The following is a 21539-nucleotide window of genomic DNA, read 5'->3' on the forward strand; positions in this document are numbered from 1 at the left end:
GAGAGGAAGTAGTCTCTGCAAGTGAGGACACTTGCTGCCAAGCCTGACATCAGATTCAATCCTTGGGACCCCGTGGTGGAAGGACACACCTGAGTCCCATAAGCTGTCTTCTGACCTCCACACATACCTGGGGGCATGTCTGCCCAAACACACAAACTGTCTGGCCAAGGAGGTGCCTGCTTCTTGGTTGATTCCGGATCCAGACAACCAACATTAACCATCACAGTTATGTTCCTTTGCAGCCTAGTGTCGTAAATGTAAGAACGTCCTTAAATTTTTTTTCAGTATTTATTTTGTGTGTTTGGACCCAGCCTGACAGGAGTGGCACCTTCCTTCCAGCCCAGATCAGGGGAGATGGAGGAGGAAGTGTGGTTCTGCCTGCTTGCCTTTCCTCTGGCCGGCGAGTTCACCTCTCCTGTCACCACCACTGTCGTATTCCTTCCCTGACAGCAGAACCAGCTTCTTCAGGTTTCCCCACAGACTGGAGACCAGAAGCTCCCCAGGAATCTGCCAGGCCTTCAGTTCCAAACTGGGACTGCCGAGACATCCAGGCTCTGGACATCATGGGCTGAGCAACCTCCAGACTCTGCCTCTAGGCTGTAGTCCAGCCGTTGTACCATGCAAGCTGATCTAAGGAACCCCCTTTCATCCTGTGGGTTCTGTCCCTTTAGAAAACCCTGACTAGTACACTAATAAAAATGATTTTTTTGAATGTTGATAGAAAAGGGTGCTGATAATTAACAATTTCAACCAGATATTACCAACCATCTTAGAAAAATCTTTTAACATCTAACTGTTCATGTTTAACAAGGGTGCAACTGCATAGAAAAACAAATGCAGAACAACTTCTGTGCTCAAAAAGCCAGGAGCGGAACTCAGCTGGCAGGCTGAGGAGTGATGAGCAATGTAACCTGCTCTGGGCCACATGCACCTTCCCTTAAGAAGGCCTTCGCCCCACCCTCTCATCACTGACCACATTCTCCAGTGAGGAGATGCACGGAGCTCCACAGTGAGTGCACTCAATGATTCAGAAGCTGCTTACTACTAATGCTTTGCTGCTGGGATCTAAGAAAATGATAAACTTATCAAGTTCATAGAGGAAGCCTATATTCAAATTCACTTTCCATTTTAACCCATCAATGCACTTTAGCTAAAAGTTTCTCATACAACTCACCAGCCAGTATGTAAGTGTGGATGCCGGTTTCATGTAACCAGAGCCCATCATGACTTTTTTATGAGTAACTCTTTCCCGAGCCCACCTCACCAATATCACTGCACATTAGTCAATCGCTATGGCCGCCATACAGCAGGCATTTGATACATCCCAAGTACTGCTTTAGTTCCTACCTGGCAGACTGTGAGGATAACCTGCTGTCCCAGGACAGGCCCAACACAGGTTAAGAGTATCTGTTTAAGCATGCATGGCACACGTCCTGCCAGGCAGCAGGGGAGCAGAAATGCTCGAGTTCCGGCCTTTGAGAACAAGGACGGCCAGTCCAACTCTACTGCAGCATTGGTGCGCGCCACTCTATGAGCTCAGAAAGGACTTCTCTCTGAGGCTAGGAGCGAGAGGACAGTCCTGAGAGATGACAGCACAAGTCAGTAGATGAGACTGAAACACTTTCAACAAATGAGGATGTTCCCTGCAAAGCCACAGAACTGACGGGGGAAGGCTATCTGAGGAGTAGAGAGGAAGAGAGCAGACGGTGTGAGGAGCTCAGGGGGCAGCTGGAAATGGAGAGAGAATACAGTACAAATGAGCCTCTCCTCTCACAGTGAGACAAAGCAAAGGTCCCAGCAGCCACACTTTCCTTAACTAGAACATGCCACCAATCAACTGCAAAAATGTAAACACTACTGGACATCATCACACAGGATTCAAAGAGGCTGAGAAACCTTCTCGGGAATCACCAGTGCACTTTAATGCAGACGTGTCTAAAACGGCAGCAGTGCTTCAAAGGCAGCTGACACCCCACGGCTCCCCTCTGCAACCCATCCCCGTTTTCACGTTTTCAGCTCCACTGCCTTCTTTCCCATGCACCTCTACAGCATGCTGTCCTAACCGCCTCTGCAAACAAACTAGCCGTCATAAAAGCCAAGCCTCCACCACCGGGGTTCTGCAGAGCTCTCTGAGAACACCCGAGTTCATCAACCACAGGTGCTGTCGATTCAACTGCAAGGCAACTCCCTTTTCCAATCTTTTAAAGTGTGTGTGTGTGTGTGTGTGTCTCACAAGCATGTGTGTGTGTGTGTGTGTGTGTGTGTGTGTGTGCCTCAAGCACGTGTGTGTGCTGTATACAAGTGTGAGTGTGCACACGGAGGCCAGAAGCTGACCTCAGGTGCCCTCCTCTACAGCTCTCCATTCTAGTGTTTGAGACAGGCCTCTCACCAAATGTGCCTGGCCAGCACATTCTGGGGCTTTGCCTTTCTCTGCACCCCCGGAGCCAGGGTTACAGATGTGCTGACATGCCACTGCACCCGGCTCTTACGTAGGTGCTGGCTCTAAACCCGGCCGGGCCTTTGTCCTTGTGCAGCGAGCACTTTACCCACTGAACCGTCTCATCAGCCTGGAAGCTTCCACGGGCCGAGCCAGAACTGTACTAACTCACTGTGTCGCCACAGCAGCCCCTGTCTGGCAATGGACGGATTTTCAAAGTCGCACCTCTGGGAGGAAGGACTGTCAGAAGCAAACCTCGGTTCTGGTCCTGTTCTCTAGGGAGTTTACTACCTGCGGCAACAACAGGCCAACATTCTGGGGCCCTGGGCAGCATACCCACCTCAATGACCTGAGTCAACTTACCCAGCTCTTTGGACATTTTAAATGTCCTCAACAGAGGCTTGCAAGTGACTAACTGGGTCAAAATTCAAGCAAGTTTGATTAAAATCACAATTATAGATAAAAAAATTCTCCACTACTGATAGGTTAAATAAATAAAATTTTGCTTTAAGGACAACACAAATTAAATTTTTTCCAACTAATACATGCATTGAGCCAAAATTTTAATTATTATATAAATGTAATATAGATAATTACACCGATAATTAAAGATACCAAGTGCTTGAATCAAGATTTCCTGTTTTAATACTCGAGTTCCAAAATTATTCTTCACCTTCAGTTCTGTAACCTCAGCATCTTTGCTTCCTCTAACACAAGACTAAGAACTAATCACAAATATAGACATTTTATAATTAATTTCCCACAGAACAAAGTGGATAAGCTTTCTCTTGCTGCTGTAACAGGTCACCAAAGACCTCTGCAGCTAAAACAATATCAATAATTACAATATCAACAATACAGTATCTTAGATCAATTCACTGGTACTCAGCAGGCACCCTGGATTCTCTGCCAGAGTCACAGCAGCTGACATCAAGCAGTGAGCAAGTTCCAGGGAAGACTGTTTCCAAGACATTCAGGCTGCCTACAGACCCCATGATGATAAGACTGATGTTACACTGCCTTGCTGGCTGCCAGGTCTGCCCCTCACTTCTAAGTATGCAGTCACTCTTTGATTTAGGGTCCTCTTCCTCTATCTCAGTCCCTTCTGCCCCTCTGCCCTCATCTCTCTCTAAGTCATTCATTAGAAATCCTCCCTTCCGCTGTTAAGGGCCCTTGTGATTATACTGGGCCCATCTGGATAATCCATGATAATCCCTCTTAAAGTTTTTGCTTTAATTCTATCTGCAGAGTTCCTTTGCCATGAAGGCAACATATTCACAAGTCCCAGAGATTCAGGCACAGGGCCCTGGCATGTGGATAGGACAACTACTCCACCAATCAGTGAAAATGCAAGAGACACTCTATTTGAAAGTGTGAGCTCTTCTATTCACACTACCCAGCAAAGTAGAGTCACACACACTGTCGTGAAACAAGTGTTAGAGAACACAAGAAATATTAGTGCCAAACATTTTAATTGCGGAAACTGGGAAAACCCCAATACTCTGAATCAATCCATCTCCGTTTTGAAAGTATTCAATGTAAGAATCGTGAATCAGACTTCTAATTTTAATTTAAGATATATTATACGATATACTGAAACCTACTTGAAAGACTCACAGAAGAATGCTGATAAGGAATTACACTGTTTCAAATCCTAAAATCCTAAGTGAAGCTGCTTTTAAATATTTAAAAAACATTCCCATCTATTTCCTAGTATTCATATAGGAAACTAGACTCAAGTATTGCAGGCTACATCAATCATTCATCAAGTCATCCCACTTATTTCCAAGCCATCTGTTAGTTGTTAGAAATTGTTAGTGTGATCCTCTCTTTGAAGTATTTGTGCATGTGACTCAACATCTGAGCTAGGATTTGACTAAAGAAGCCAGACTCGTCCACAGCTCCATTTGGCTGAAGGAAGCAGGTGAACAAGTCCCCCCACACAAGGACCCCGACAGTGCTGGAGAAGCAGCTTCTGGTCCTTTCTGCCCAACTAATGCACATTCAATTCCTGCTCTTGACCTAACCGCAAGAAGTTTACACACCCACTATTTCTACCACCACCGAAGCATGAAAATTAGTTATTAGATGGGATTTTTACTTTCACTCTACAGTGTTTTAAAAACAACTGGTCAAATCCTAGGAATCAATGCATTAAAAAGATGCTATTAAAAGTTCACTGCATTACCTATATTTGTAGTCAATAAAGTCCATGCTCATATCATCTGTTGTTAACTTAATATTTTCCCCTGGAATTCTTACTTTATTTCTTTTCAAATTTGGTTCTCTACTATATTCTGATTCACTACCATAGTCTCCTCTGTTAGGTTTTATGTGTTCTGACATCGACTACTTGTCAACAATCTGTCCATGTTAGCCATTACAATTTTCTTATTCCTAAAACCAAACAAACAATAACCAAAACAAACAAACAAACAAACAAATGTCACACAACATCAGTTAGGATATCGTCCACTAAGGTCAAACTCCTAAAAACTCCAACTGGCCAACTGCTATCGCACAGTCCTGCACCAGTGAATCTTCACGCCATTACTGGACATCCACGCTAAGTTTATGTAAGTCACAACACGATGCTTACCAAGACTCAAGTGCCTCATTACTGCAACTCGGGATTCTTAAGAATGCTGATTAACTCTAGTATTTACTGGATGCGAAGTAACCAAGTTTTTCAACATAAAGTGTTACAAGGTTTCCATGTTTATCTTCCCAACCACCCAGGCAAAACACCGGTGAGCCAGGCCTCTGGATGAGAGACTCTTCTCTCCAGTACACCTGCATCATCTGTACAAAATGTACAAGGTCCGCCTGTAAACATGGCTCATGGAAGCCATTTTTCTTCAACTCTTGAGACCCACAATAAAATAGAATATATTTCAGATGTTGCTCCCTCCGGCTTTATGAAATCAAAAGCCATCACGCCATTTTCAAAGTCTTCAATATTGCTTTTTTAAGCAAATTATTATACCTCTATGTGAAATAGTTGGAGCTTCATCAATAATGACTCCAATTTTACTGCTTTGATTTTTAAAGTTTTCCAAAAGGTGTTTTTTCATCTCAGTAGATATGTTTTATGAGGATCAGGACCATACTTTTTTTTTGGGGGGGTGTTTTGAGACAGGGTTTCTCTGTGTAGTTTTGGTGCCTGTCCTGGATCTTGCTCTGTAGACCAGGCTGGCCTCGAACTCACAGATATCTGCCTGGCTCTGCCTCCCGAGTGCTGGGATTAAAGGTGTGCGCCACTGCCACCTGGCAGGCAGAGGCAGGCGGATCTCTGTGAGTTCGAGACCAGCCTGGTTTACAGAGGACCATACATTTAAACTGACATGATCCCCTCATACAAGAACTATTTTGGAAGTCTTGATATTTTGTCAGGAAATCATTTGAACCACATGGCATGCTGGTACCTTACAGGTGCCTTGTCTTCGCTATATCAACACTCATTAATAAAAAAAAACTTTCGTAAGTTGTGACTTCGACCTTTTAGAAGCTGACTTGTGCCTCTGATGCTTTTACTGAAATAAGTGGTTGCTTATTCTAGAAACGAAGTGATTGTTTTCAGTTTGTATCCTGTAGAGAATCAAGAGACATTCAGCTCTGCAGTTTATTATTTCATTTTTTCCTTTCCACAGATTTAGAATATCCATACTTATAGTACCTACATGGAAAAGCCTTATCAAAGCACTGTTACCTGAATTATGATAAAATATTGCATTAAATTAATTAAATCATTGTAATAATTTCATTCATTAATTCTTGAAATTAAAAATATCAAACAGAATTGAGTGTGGTAACTCATACTTATGTCAGGGGGCTGAGGCAGAGGGACAGTGAGTCTGGAGTTACCCTGGACTACACAGCATACCCTTTCTCACACACACACACACACACAAAGCATATACTACTAACTGAAGAATTATAATACAATGACTATAAAGGAAACCCAAATCAATACTGTATAAAACCAAACTATTTAAAAGCAGCATTAGTGAACAGGTCTTCTGTGGGAGCCCGTTCTCTGGTTCCTCATGGCTTTACCCAGCAGGTCCGAATAGAGGATGATTAGGACCACGGGCCTGAGTGCAGGTGTCTGGGATGGTCTGCACTTGGCTGTGCTGGGGGAGGAGGTCTTTGGCTCCACCCCTTGGCGTCTCTATAAAAACCCTGGGGCAGAGACAGTCGGCCGTTGGAAAAGGTTCCAGGCCCTCTCGAGGCTATCCTTTATTTTCTATCTGTCTATCTCTGCAAGATTCTCCGCAATAAATCCTTCTATCTAATATTTCCTGCTGCTCGCACTCAAGAAAACTCTGGGGAACTGTGGGGGTGGTTGGGTAAACGCCCCACAGAATGGCACCATGAACAGGGACTAAAGAAAAAAAAAGGGGGACTAAAAAAAGAGGGGACTAAGATAAATGGACAGGGACTAAAGACAAAGTAATAGGGACTAAAGATAAAGGAAAATAATAGTTTTATTAGAGTTTTTGGTGAAAGTGCTGAGTCAGCCCTGCCAGTGAAAAGGCATGCCGGTGCTATGGAAAATATATATTTTATATATATTATTGAGAGGCAGGGGTTTTATCCTCGAGAGAAAAGGAAAGCGGACTGGAAGGATGTCCGATGCTGTAGTGAAATTCTCTTCTGTCAAAATTTTCTATCTTCTATCCCTTTCTCAATTTCTATCTGAAAAATAAGTATAAGGCATAGGGTAGTAATATAGTGTAGGAAAAACTTAGAAGTGTAAGATTGTGTAGAAAAAAAGTAAGGCAACTAAACAGAAACTCCAATTTTCTAACTTTGGGGGCTATGAATGCAAACTGGGAGGGGAAAAAATCTTTCTTTGGGCTTTACGGGTAGTAAAAAAGCTCTTCTTTGAGCTTATGGGGAAGAAAAAGTTTCCTATGGAAGCTTTTGACCTGGGGACAGCTGAAATGCTAAGTCCAAGCGGCAGGAGAAAGTGATTTCTCCCCGAGGCAAATATGGGGGTGTAAAAAGCCAAAAAGTTTAAAGGGAAGTTTTGGGAAAAGGTGGTCTTTCTCTTTGGGAAAAAAATCTTTCTCTTAAACTAAAAACTTTTCTTGGAAAACTTGGGGGAAAATCTCTCTAAAAAGCCTTAATCTTTCTCAAAAGCTCTCTTAAAAAACTTAAAACTAAAGCCTTTAACTTTCTCAGAAGGACAAAAATTAGAATCACCTGAAGATAATAGTATGGGGGCCACCTGTGATTAGTTCTAAGGGAAAACAACAAACCTCTTAAGACAGCAAAACCTCTAAGTTCTCTTTCAAGCTTTAAAAATCCTCCCTGCAATGCAGGAGGCAGGGACAAGTTCCTAAAAACCTCTACTAAGCTGTCTCTTCAAGGTAGTAAAAGACAGTGGGTCAGAAACACTTGGGAGAGTGTGGGTGAAAAGCTACAGAGAGCCCAAAAGGGCAGGAAACTTTACCTGAGAAAAGCAAAAAAGCCAAGCTTTTCAGTTACAGCTGAGCTGAGGCATCAAGGGTTTTGTCTGAGTGAACTCTTTGAAAAGGTGTTCCTAATTGTCTTAATGCAAAGATCCCCTGAAGCATGCAAACTGTTAGCACTGTATCCTTGCTTCTGAGCAAAAACCCAGAGGCAACTGGCCAGTGTCTCTGAGCTGAAATGCATTTCAGGGATACTAGGGTTCCTGAAGTTGCAAACTTCCTGGAGCACAGAGCTGAGGCAGGAAGGTGCAGGGACCCAGAGGAAGATTGCTAATGAACAAACAAAACTAAAACCAGTGGGAATGGCACAGTTGTCCACTTTCCTACAAGTCCCGGGTTGATAGGTTCACAGCTGCAAAAGAAATCTGAGAAAAGCTTTCCTATCAGAAAAAGGACCTTTCTGGGAAAACAGTAAAGCCGAACTGTGTCTGAAGCAGTTGTGCTGCTGAGTCAGAACGATGTCTGGGGAGTCCAGCTAGGGCAGAACAGAACTATCCAGGAGTAAAGCTTCAGAGAAAGCACCTCTTTAAAAAAAAAAAGCTTTGTTTTAACTGACTCCCGATGAGATGAGGGAGTGTAGCCTCTGGCATAAGCTCTGTCCTTGAGCACCCAGACAAGCAAATGCAACCCACTGGAGGACTGGGCCAGGTGAAGGCCTAATGAAACAAAACGCCTGTCCTAATGGGACTTTAGAAATGGCAAAAACCTCCCTTGTTAGATTTTCAGTCTGTACGCAAACCACACAGACCCCGAAAACGGACAAAAAATCCCCTACCTTCAGGAGCAGGGAAAGCCACCACTGTAGTGTCTGGAAACTGTTTCTGAGGTAGAGGGGATAAACTGAGACCAAACTGGGAACTGTCTGGGAGAAAGACTCTGAAGAAACAGAGAACATAATCCTCCCCCAGAAAACATATGACCTGAAAAAGCTGCTAGAATTCGAGGCAGGTTGGGGGGGGGGAAGCCCCTACCTCCAAAGGCAGCTAGCAGAGGTATAGAGCCACAGACAGATATCTGAAGCTCTGCATCTGGGGGGGGGGGGGGGAGACAAGCAAAATGAGAATAAAATCAGTGGGAGAAAATCTCTCTGAAGGAGCTATGGAAAAGCTGTTGTACATGATCTTGTTTTTCACTGACTGGCTAAGACAAGCACAAGCCCCGAGGAAAGTTGCTATCAGAATTGCCCACCTCAATGCGCACTAACGAGGCAGGCGCAGTTCTGATTTGGGGGCCAGTGTCAAATGAAGAAGAGACACCTGTTAAAGCCAGCTGAGGAGAGAATAGAAATCTCCCAATGTTCCATAATTGAAAATGTAAAATGCTTGTTCAAATCTCCCGTTGCAAAAGCAAAAAACTTTGTTCAAACCTCCCGGGCAAGAATTTGTAAGCAAGTCTGGTAAAAGAGAACCAGTTGACTCAGACTCGAAAAGAACTATGGGAAATGACTGATGGGAAATGATATAAGGAAAATTATATATGGGACTGATATGGGACTGATATTATAAACTGATATAAGGGAAATGCATTCTGGGAAAGGTAGTTTTTCCACTAAAGATGGCGACATTGCCTTGAAACACTTTTGTCAGCTCAAATACGTTCATGGTAAACTTAAAATACAGCTTTTAAATGAATAAGGAGGAAAATCATCTAAGAGTTTAAGTGTCAGTTCCAATGAAAAATTGAAAGGATACAGAACTAGGTGCTTCACGGTTTGGGGCTCCTTTGGTAAAATGCCTTATTTACCCTAATAGCTGTGCAAAGTTTTTACAGTAGTTGGAAGACAAAAAGCTACCTATAAGAGCAAACAAGCCACTTTAAAATCCTTAAGAAAACAAGGGAAAGCAGTTTATACACTGAACGTTGTCTTAGATATGAAGAAACTTATGTTGAAATTAAAAAAGTTCTTTGCCTTTTGAACAAACTGCCTGCAATGAGTAATTCCTTTGCAAATCTAATAAGGATACAAGGAAACAGGCATTCAAAAAGAGATGACTGCTTTATAGACTTGAACAAACTTCAGAAAATCTAGCTGTTTTACAAAAGAGTTGCTTCACCTGAAAGTTCCTTATAAGAAATCAATACTAAATATTACAGCTGCTAATAACATTAGGAGTTAAAGCTAATGAAGCGAAGTGAAAATACTAAATCCTGAAAATGCTTTTTCTCAAAGTAAGCTAATGAAGGATATGTTTCATGAAAGAACATCTATGTTCTTGACTCCTTTGAACAGTAACAGTTTTGGTGAAAATATTGGAACTAACAACAATCAAGTCAAAATGTTTCAACAAATCCAAGACCCTATTCCACAAAAGAAAGCTGTCATGCTTTATGGGCCATATTAGAGTTCACTCCAATCTTCCTGGTCCTTTAGCTGAGGGTAATGCAAAATGGAAAGATCCCTGCTCGGGATTATGGAAGGGTCCCGATCCTGTGTTAATATGGGGTCAAGGACATGTTTGTGTTTTTTCACAACAGGAGAATGAAGCTTGGTGGTTACCAGAGCGTTTCCTAAGGAGCATGGAACTAAGCAAGGTCAGCTCCAATGACGTTCCTACAAAGGAACCAGAATGAAAGTGGCTCGATCAGTGTTTCTGAGGTTTTGTCACTGGTTAATGCAAACAGTGAGGAAATAGAGTTCAGAGATGTGCCGCTTTTGGCTATACTAGCTCCTTCAAAAAATACTTTATATCACCTAATAGCTGTGCAGTGTTTGGCGAAGAGCTTTACAGAAGCTAAATACGGTAATTTCACCCTCAGTGTGAAGTGAAGTTTTTCCGTAGAACAAACCAAAAGTACTGCTGTAATAGAAACGTTTGTCTGAATTGAAGCACTTAGGAGACTATTATGAATCTAGGTGAAGGGACAGCCTCTAGTTAAAAACCGTCTACCGATGACAGTGCATCTCTGCCGGTCCGGAACAGCTGAGAGAACTCAGCAACTTTGGAGTGTGGCTTCATCCTGGGAAGGTTACAGTCCCCTAGCAACAACTATCACAATTCTATAACACTCACTAAATCCCAGTGTTTTATAGCAAAGCTGACTATAAACTCTAAACTTTAGAAATGATGTACGTACTTCCTGTCTAGTTAAGAGAATCTTTCTAATAGAGATAGTGATAATTAAGAGTAAGAAATAGAAAAAGATGAAAATAAGATGTGAGTTTGTAAAAATTCTCTTGTTAGATCTGTGTTAGGAAATCTTTAGGTGTTTGCTAAGTTAAATATATGCTAATAGTAGCCCTGTATAAGTTTGTGAAATAGATCTATAGAGTTCCTTTAAGAATATAAGCTCGCAAGAAGTATCTAATGTAGTCTTAAGACATGTAGTAATAAGCTTGTAATAAGTAAAGATGCTAGTTGTAAATGTAAGTTTAAATAAGTACATAAGAAGTAATAAATATTTGCTAAAGTAGTTCTATAGTTTCCTTAAGGAGTATAAATAAGTAGATGTTAATACGTTATATGTGAATTTGTAAAATGTAAATGTTGAATGTGAGTCTAAATGCTTTGCAAGGCAAAAAATGTTATATGTGAGTTTAAAAAGTGTAAATGTTAAGTGTGAATCTATGCTTAATGTATATGGTGAAAAAACCTGAGATACAGAAGTTAGTGTCCTAGCAGACTGCAAAGCAGGCAGTCTGAGCAGTTTTCCAAAGCTCCAGAAGCCGCTAAGAAGCTAAGAATGGCGGACACCAGAACCAGCACAAGGCATCCGCAGCTGAGATCCGTGGAAAATCAACGCAACACAAAAAACCTGAGTTAACAGCAAAAATGGTGCAGTTTAAAATATTACTATAACTAAAAAGGTCTCTGGCTTGAGAATAAAAGTTGCAGAGACGCTTGTTTGAATGAAAATTGTCAAAAGTTTTGGTTGTAAAACGTCTCTTCATATTTTGAAGTGAAAGCCTGATACCAGAATTTATTTCTTGTTTGAACTTTTTGAACTTAAAATGAGATAAAATTACAAAAAGATTTTGGTTATGGATTTCTTCATATTTGGAAGGCTAGTACCAGAATTTATCATTTGAATTTTGGGACTTAAGAAATGACATGAACAATAGAGATTTCATTGCAATGGGACAATTTTGAGTTTACTTATAGTAATGACCTAGGAACTGTTTTCTGGAATTGGGTTAAAAATGGAACTGTTTAAATGAAGAAATTTATTTCTACTTAGAATCAAGATGCAGTTTTGTGTATGCATATATGCTTTATTAACTGGTGATTCACGAATTGTTTTGTGGAACTGTTTATGTAAAAATGGAATTACTTATGGAACTGGTTTTGTGTTACAAATGGAACTGTTTAAACAGAAGTTTGGGTTTTATAACTAGACTTGAGATTTTGCTTAAATTATAAAAAGGACAGTTAATACTCCTTAGTCTGTTTAATTTAAAAAATATTTTCTTTGAGTGGATTAATGACATGTTTTGTTAGTAAGAACTGCAAATGGTGTATACTAAGACACTATTAAAGTGTGTAAAGAATTTTATTAAGACACTGCTTTTGGATATTTTGCTAAAAGTTTTCAAAGTGTTAATGGTTAGATTGAGAAGATTGCTTTTCAATATGGGTTTGTAGGAATTGTATAAGTTTGGGTTCTTCTAACTAGGTTTGAGATTTTGTTTAAAAAATTATAAAGAAAAGGAGGAGTTATGAGATTGAATTATGTTTGCAGAAACCTATTGATATTAGTGCACCCTGGTTTTGTGGAGTTAAGGAAATATTTAAGTTTGATGTGAATACATTGAAGTTTTTCCTATGTTCTGTTAACAAGAAGATTCAAATGACTGAGTAAAAGTTGTAAGACGGAGAAAACTGTTAACTATATATAGCACCATATATGCTAATTCAAATGGTTCTGTTAAGAGTTTGCTTTGAGTTGTAAGATTGAGAGAATTGTGACTATGTATAGCAATATTTATGCTAACCTGTTAATGGTAATGATGAAGCTAAGGAATTCTTTAAGTTTGTAGTCGCCTTAAGAGTTTTTGGTTTAGAAAGGGCTTGAGGCAGCTAAGACTGCTGTAGTCACCTTGGACCTAATTCAAACGAGAAATGCCATCTTTATCATCCTCTACTCCCATATTGGGAGGTGTAACAGCTACGGAGATTGCTGTAAGCCATTAATAGTTATTTTTTAAATATTAAGAAAGGGGGACTTGTGGGAGCCCGTTCTCGGGTTCCTCGTGGCTTTACCCAGCATGTCCACATAGAGGATGATTAGGACCACAAGCCTGAGTGCAGGTGTCTGGGATGGTCTGCATTTGGCTGTGCTGGGGGAGGAGGTCTTTTGCTCCACCCCCTGGCGTCTCTATAAAAACCCTGGGACAGAGACAGTCGGGGCCGTTGGAATAGGTTCCAGGCCCTCTCGAGGCTATCCTTTATTTTCTATCTGTCTATCTCCGCAAAATTCTCCGAAATAAATCCTAATATTTCCTGCTGTTTGCACTCAAGAAAACTCTGGGGAACTGTGGGGGTGGTTGGGTAAACACCTCAGTCTTCAGACACTGATAAACTGGTGCTTCTCCTGAGGCACAGAAGAGTCCAGCTAAGCTTTTCAGACACATGCTTCAAGAGTGGCCCTCACTAAATCCTACGAATTAGCTCAGGCTAAGATGCTAACACTGACAATTACATTAGTTTTACTACTTCCCACAATTACTGTAACATTCATAAGAGTGATACAGAAGACTCTGAATACTACATCAACAACTAGAGCACTACCAACTCAAACACACCACTGTGGTCTGGATGTGGTCTGTCCCCAAAGGCTCACGTGCTAGCAATGTTGAATGGTGGTACATCTATGAGAGGTAGGCCATACAGGTACCACCCTCAGAAGGGATGAGTGATTATCTTACAAAGTAGGCAAGGTCTCAAGAGACTGGCTAAGCTCCCCGAAGAACCAGTGCTCAGAGGAATAGCTCAGAACCTAGCTGATCCATTTCCTCGACGGTACATGCCCTGACAGCAGTTGGCCTGTTCATTTTCTCCATTTCCACCATGCCATGACAGCCAGACCCTCAAAGTCGTCAGCACAGTTGAGACAAACAATCTCTTCATCAAGTACCCAGCCTTGTGTACTTTCCCACAGCAACATAAAGAGGGTAAAGACACAGACTAAGCAGCCCTGGACACGCAGTGTATCAATGAGCCTTCATCTTTTTCTAAACCATCATTCAAATACTGCTAATACTTTCCACTGTGAAATACACTAGGAAAAATGATTTCCAATTACTTTTGGAAAGTGAAAATATCCCCTAAAGGAGATTTCTGTAAAACATAATCTAAGAAGGGAAAAACTATGGAGTTTTCCATAGCAATGCTGCTAAATTCAGCACGTGGTTAATAAAAATACTCCTTATCAGATACTGGCACCATCACGGCCACCACGCTCCTGACTGGTGGAATAATAGTAACTAGTCTCTGCATATCATAAAAAGGAAAGTCTCCGTTGTATCATGCCATTCTCTCAGCTTAACACTCCCCAAAGTTTCCCGTTCAGAAAAGGTCAGAACCTCCAGCGAGGCCCTGATCTCTTTGCTCCCCTGGTCAGCTCCACCCCCAACATTTCCTAGTTCAGCCTGCAGCTTATATGCCCCTTTTCAGAGACCCTCCCCTGCCTCCCTGGTCCACATTTCTGCCTTTTTCCTCACAGCACTTCCTACAATGCACAGTTGCATATGTATTCAAGTAAGTCTCCATTGTTTACCTACACTGCCCGATTAGCTCCATGCTGATGTGTTTGTTCGAGGCAGTCTATCCAATACCTGGCATGGTGCCTGGGTGTGGAAGGTGCTGGATAAATATTTGCTGAATAAATGAATGGGTGAATGAATTATGAGGCTTTATGCCTATGTAACAGATCTGTCAGAAGTGAAGCAGGACTTGTGACACTGACACTTTATAAGCACATTATATCATCAGAGAAAACCTGTATTATTCGAAGAGCAAATATGTACACAAATAAAGGTTATGCAAATAGGGATTACAGAGCAATAGCACAGGTGTGCCATCAGAATCTGCCTCCCGCATAGACGCTGGCACTCATGGGTGACTAGGAGGCCCTGTCTCCCACTGTTTACCATTGGCAATGGGACGTCTTTGTTCTGCCCCCAAACAGAGGCAGAGAGGAGAAACAAGGACAAAGGTGTTGGGGGAGAGACTGGCCAGACACCGGGTCACTGAGCTGCACAAAGAGTAAACCATAGGTCAGAGTGGGCAGCAGGGACCAGGGACAAGGTAACCCAGTAACATCAGAGAAGACAGGAACAGAATGAATGTCATGTCTAATGCCACAGCCTATCAGAGATGGAACTAATAATCGGGTGCATTAGGAGTTGAGAGTTCGGCTCCCCAGCACTGCCTGTCCCCCAAAGCCTATTGGTTTATAGATTCAGTTAAATACGTAAGTGTGAAGAAACTCTATTCATGGCTGAATGGAACTCAGAAGCAGCAAGAATGGCATGGCCACACAGACATGGGTGTACATCTGAGAGGCCCCAGAAGGGCAGAGCTTGTGACTGAGGTCCAGGTCCCTAGATGGTGGCAAACAGATTCAGTCCCTCTTCACAATACAACAATACTCTGTATTTACTAGATACAAGGCCTTTTGAGGCAGTGGAACAAAAGAGTAAGGCCACATATACCAGTGGTTAGCTACCCCCAACACACACACACACACATACACACACACACACACACACACACACACACACACACACACACACACACACACAAGGGTCCCTGGTTTCTCCATCTTCATTGGCCATGGTGAGTCAGGCTCAGCTGCCAGATTCTCTTCTGAAAACACAAATCTTTGGTGGAGACAACCGCACAGTGAAGGAGCGGCCACGTGAATGACTTCCCTTAGGACACACGTCCTCCTCTCTCTCAACACTGCGGTGCTCAGCTTTTTCCTGAGTCTGGTTCCTCCACCCTCTCTACCCTGACTTGTCTACTTCTGCCCTTCCTATTTATTTTTAGTCAGAATTTGCTCACAACCAAAGCACATTACGGCTCCTGCTTATTGTCAATTCGCTTAGCTTGCAAATGAATATTCTGAGGTGCTAAGAAAAATATTTTTTTCCACAGAGGGAAATCACACAGAGGGTCAAGACCCGATGTGCCCAATTCTCAGCATTGTGGGTAATATGTTTAAACACAGACTTGGACAACTACTAAGATACATGACTTAAATATCTTGAAGCAAAATCTAAGCACATAGGTAAAACAATAAAAGCTAAAATTGGCAGGAGGAACGGAGGAAAGGATAAGAAGAGCTGCTGAGCCCCACATACCCCACAACTACAATTATTACATTTCATCACAGAATGAGCCTGGGCCATCAAAGTGAGAAAGGGGGGGAGGGGGGAGAGGGAGAGAGGGAGAGAGACAGACAGAGACAGAGGGACAGAGAGAGAGATGCTAGGGACCAGACTCAGGACCCTGTACATGCTAGGCAAGTACTCTATTACCAAGCTACAGCCGCAGCTTTCTGTAGCTTTTGTCGGCCACCCTATTAACGTGAAATTCCTGATTTAGAAAGGAAATGAACAGTACAAAGTCAAAAGGAGGAAAGGAAGATAAATGTCAATGGCCACACAGAATTAAAAGGACCATATTTATACTACAGGAGTAGTTTTCGCACTTGTCACGTGCTCTCACGCATCTGTACTTTGATGTGTCCTGCACCGGCTCATGTGTGTCATCCCCAGCAGATGGCGCTGTTTAGGGAGGCTGCATGGCCTTGGGAGGGAGGCGTGGATGCTTGGGCTGCTGGAGGCAGTCATTGTAGGATACTGCTCTCAGCCTGGTTTCCAGTCTCCTCTCTTGCTTCCTGATTCACCATAAAGTCAAAAGGGTACACTGTAAAATCTAGCCACCAGGGACTGAGTCACCTGGCCACTTGCCATCACGGCCACCATAAACTGGTATCTCCTGAAAGTGAGCCAGAGTAAGTTGACTTGTCAGAGAAAAAAGTAACTAATACAGACTATAAAATGTTCCTAGTGTCCCTGACCTCCCAAGGACTTGTTGGTTCTCTCTCTCTCTCTCTCTCTCTCTCTCTCTCTCTCTCTCTCTCTCTCTCTCTCTCTCTCTCTCTTCCTTTCTTCTGCTCTTGGTAAAGCTATATTTACTTATAAAAAATCATTTCCTCTTCCAACATTGTTTCTTTCTGTAGCCCAAACATTCCCATTCACCAGTAATCTTTCCTATCTCTGTTACTTGATGTTTCCCTTTCCACTCACATCATTATTAGCAGACCATGTGAGCTGGTCTATTCTATGATATTCTCTCGACGGCACGGCTCCAGGGCTTCCTAATACCAAAGGGTTCACAGGCTGATCACAGTTAATGCCAAGTATATGCCACACTTGATTCCAAAGAAGCATCATGTTCTCTGAAGACCGGTGTCCAGTAAAAACATAATCAATACTTGATTGGCCCAGGTTGTTCAAAGCCGTAATCACAAACACACCCAGTAAACCCATAAAAAACATCATACATTAATATTTTATCAAGAAGGCAACTGTTATATAGCAAAGAATTGATTTTATTGAATGAAATCTTGTCATAAGTGTAATATGTAAAAATCTGTCAAAGTAATAACTTATATTGACAACTAGATTGGAAACGCAGATTTTTCTCTTGCTTATACATCAGAGAACACATGACTTAATTCTTTTCTTTTAATTTAACATTTTATTTACTTCAAACTTTGCCTTACTGTTTTATTGTGAAGAAACATGACCAAGGCGACTCTTATAAAAATGTAACTGGGGGCTTGCTTACAGTTTTAGAGAGTTAGTCCATGATCATCACTGCAGGAAGCAGACAGGCATGGCAGTGGATCAGTAGCTGAGTGCTTTATATCCTGATCCACAGGCAGCAAGCATAGACAGATAAAGATTGGGCCTCAAAGCCCATCCCCCAGTGACATACCTTCTCCAGTAAGGCCATACCTCCTAATCTTTCCCAAGTAGTTCCCCAACATTGGACCAAGCATTTAAATACATGAGCCTAACGGGGTCATTCTTATTCAAACCACCACAAACTCATTGAGAAGAAATAAGAACAGTGAACATCCCATACGTATCACTTAGACCTGTGTATATTAGTCATGCAAATTCAATTCCAAGTAACGTATCAACAGTGTGAAAACATGCTGCACTCAATGACAGAAGGAAATAGCAGATCTTTGTGAAGCTTATACCCAGATTTAATACAAAAATTCCTTAAGATAAAAAGCATCATGTAGCTTTCAAACACCACTGTAATCTGATGAACACTAGCAGCCTTGTTTCCTAAAACAGTGCATCAACTTCAGAGGTCGCCTGAAATGTCCTGAAATGTCTCCAGATAAGCTTGAGCATCAAGAGTGAGGGTTGGGAAGAGAGAAGCTGTGGGCACCTCCTGGGTCAAGGTCAAGGGCGCTGCTCAACATCTCACAGTGCACAGCACAACTCTACAAACATTCTCCAGCCTCGCATGGCCGAGAAGCTCTGTCCTCCTGAAAACAAGACCAGAGGAAACAGCAGCCAACAAGGAACATGCACACTGCCATTCGCCACAGCCACCTACCTTGGATGCCTGGGGTGTGGAGACCACGTGGATTGTGCTGGGTTTGACGCCGTTGGCCTTGGTCCGCTTATAGAGGGCGAATCTGCTTTTCCTCCTGCCTCTGTCACCACTGGGCAAGGCACCATTGTACCTAAAACAGGGACACAAGCACTCAGTTGTCTGTCAGCCTTCGGAGTGTCAGTGTTAGCAGGAGAGGCCAGGAGCAGTGGTCAGGAAGCTGCTCACTGAGCCCCCACAGAGGGAAAGCGCCGCAAGTAGACTTCGGCTGTAATAAAATCCCAATCCCTTCCAGAGACTTCATTTACAAGTGATGTACAAGTAATTATAGGTTTCCTATTCTATAAAGACAGACTCTTCAAATCTTTTTCGGAAGAGACAAATGAGTATTTTGCAGAGGCCATCTGAGTGTTGGCTCGATTCAGCTAGTACCATTCTAACAGACCTTGGGAAAACACTTGCGAAATATTTTAAGTGAACTAGTTAGGAAAGAGTATGCTAATTGAAACATCTCTCACTCTCAAATCATGTTAATGCTTTCTTTAAGATCTTTATTCGCAAAAAGACCGAATTTAATTACTTACTTTCTTGAAAGTTTTGAATCCTATATGCATTCTCATTTGTTTGAACCCTATACTGCTAGGTTAACAGAAAAAACAGCTTGTACAAATTATACATGGGTTTTAGCCCACTCTCAGAAAACTTGGCAAGTAAACAAGTCCTGAGGTAGATTTCTTACATTTAGCTAATGACAGAGTTTAAAGAAATTCAGGACTACAACTGACAGATTGGTTTCAACTGCATGTGCTAACCACAGATTTACTGAGCTCCAAATGCTGTAACCGGCATCCCATGTTGCCATGTGGATTTGACTGAGACTCTGGGCTGGCGACATGGAGACCCTCCCTGAGAGGAATAAAAGGGAGTCATATAAATTTACTCAGATAAACACAGCTGCTCACAGGTCCTCTGAGAACACCAAGAAGGGCCAGCCACAGGTCTGGTGGCCTGTCCCTGCGCTGCCTTATCCAGCAGCCCGATGGCTTCCCCCATTTCTCCCTCTGGGCAGAGAAGAGAGGTGTGCAGTGGGACAGGGAGGCCCCTGGGAACTGCACAAGTTGGAACAAAGGGGTCTGGCTGTATGTTTAAGAGCTGAGTCAACAGCTCTATCAGACAATGGTTTCTATTACCACAGAAGTTATTTGTACTGTGCTTGTAATCTGTTTCCATTCCATCAAAAAGGAACCAGCCACCTAAAGATGTTTCTAGACTGAAGAAATAATTTGTTTCAAGTTTTAGAACTGTTTTTTTCCCTGAGGCAAGATCAGAAAAATTCAGTTTCCACAAATCTGCAATCACTGCTCTCAAGCACTCATGAGTAAACCACCATCACAAACTCACTTTTGGACATTCTGACACCACTTAACTCAGGGCCGGCAGTCTATATTCAAGGAAACATCTGAACCAATTAGAGCCACGACACAAACAACCAGGAGGAGAGTTTTCCCTGCTGTGGACCTGACAGACTACAGGTTCTGTCAAGGTTCCTATTCCACCCTTCCCTCACCCCCCCACTCCCAGTGAGGGGGAGGGGACCCAGCCTGGGAAGCGGGCCACAGGCTCAGTGCAGCGCTCTGCTCCTAACTGCATTCCCTTCTCCCAAGTCTGCCCCTGCCCTCACAGGTGAAACTCAGCACCACTCCCTGTTTGGGGAAGATGGTATTGCGGACATCTTCCCCGTCCCTCTCCACCTTACATCTGGTCCAATCTGGTCAACCATCCTCCTCATCCTAGCACACATAAAATTGGGACAAGGGACAACTAACTGTTTTCTGTGGGTGGCCTAAGCCACATAAACACAGAGCTGTGGGAATGTCGCATTCTGACTGAAGCAAAAAGTGAGGGAAACAGAATTCATAAGGGCTTTTGTTGGTTCGGATGTACTCTAACCCTTATTCATGAGATTCTTTCTTACAGCCTCAAAGCTATATCCAGCAAAAAGAGGAGTCAGAAATGCCAACCCATGCAGAAAGAATTTCATTTAAATTGCCTGTGTCCGTGCACAGATGAACAGATAGTGTAGGTTAAACAAATAAACCAGTGTGTGGACAGATTGCCTACTTAATGTATCACGATGATGACAAGTGAAAAATCCTATTGGAAACAAAATAGTGGTGGGAAAGCAATGATAAAGATGAGACCAGTTTCTAATCAGTTTAAGCTCCCAAGCCATTCATTCAATATTTATAGTGCCCAGTACTAGAGCTGTAGTGATGACAATCAGTTTCCTGCCTCCAGAGCCTTCTATCTGGAGGAGCGAACCATACAACAGTGTGGTGAACACACGGGACAAGAGGCACTAGGGAAAGACACTCTGGAGTGGTCTGGAATCCAAGCCGGAAGACTGAACATGGAGCACACACAGAGCACGGAGGACTAAGGGAGCTCCAAGTTCTAAGTTCCAGAAGAGTGGACGCCATGGAAAGGGATGAGATTACAAGAGTGGGGCACTCAGGACAAGCACGCTGGTTTCTTATCCTAAGGAGACGAGGAAGTCTGGTAGGGTTTGCTCAGTTACTGTGACAGGACACAGGAAGTAATCATGTGGGGTGCAAGATGCAGGATGGACTACTATGATTGGTGGAAATGATCGGTGGAGAGCACATCTTCACCAGAGGGGGCAGGCAGAAGATGGATGGTATCCCCTCTCCAAAAAGATATGAACACATCCTGAACCCTGTGTGTGGTCCTTTCAGAAAAAGGCAAAGGCTCTCAAGATGAAGTCGTCTAGAACTGTTGGTGGGACCTACTCTAACGACAAGCATCTTTAAGAGGCACCCAGGAACAGGGAGAGAGGCCATGTCAAGACTGATGGGGAGCCCAGAGTCATACAAGCACACTCTAAGGAATGCTTAGAGCCACCTAGAGCTGGAAGAAACAAGGAAAGATCTCTCCTAGAGTCATCAGAGGGATGCAGCCCTGTCCACACCTTGATCTCAGGCTTTAAGCCTTCCATCACAAAGACAGAACAGACCTCCTCGA

At 42.7% G+C, this 21539-nt stretch overlaps 1 protein-coding gene across 1 annotated transcript in view; it reads right to left on the reverse strand.

The window, feature by feature from the left end:
- Positions 1-21539, reverse strand: part of Peli2 (pellino E3 ubiquitin protein ligase family member 2) — a 153468-nt gene that overhangs the window by 86311 nt on the left and 45618 nt on the right. The window contains exon 2 of the mRNA XM_052733406.1: positions 18501-18630. Coding sequence (XP_052589366.1) covers positions 18501-18630 — 130 coding nt within the window. The remainder of the gene's footprint in view (positions 1-18500; positions 18631-21539) is intronic.

Source organism: Peromyscus californicus, unplaced genomic scaffold (assembly GCF_007827085.1).
Source record: "Peromyscus californicus insignis strain IS unplaced genomic scaffold, ASM782708v3 Scaffold_12__1_contigs__length_115047231, whole genome shotgun sequence".
In the NCBI taxonomy this organism is placed as follows: Eukaryota; Metazoa; Chordata; class Mammalia; order Rodentia; family Cricetidae; genus Peromyscus; species Peromyscus californicus.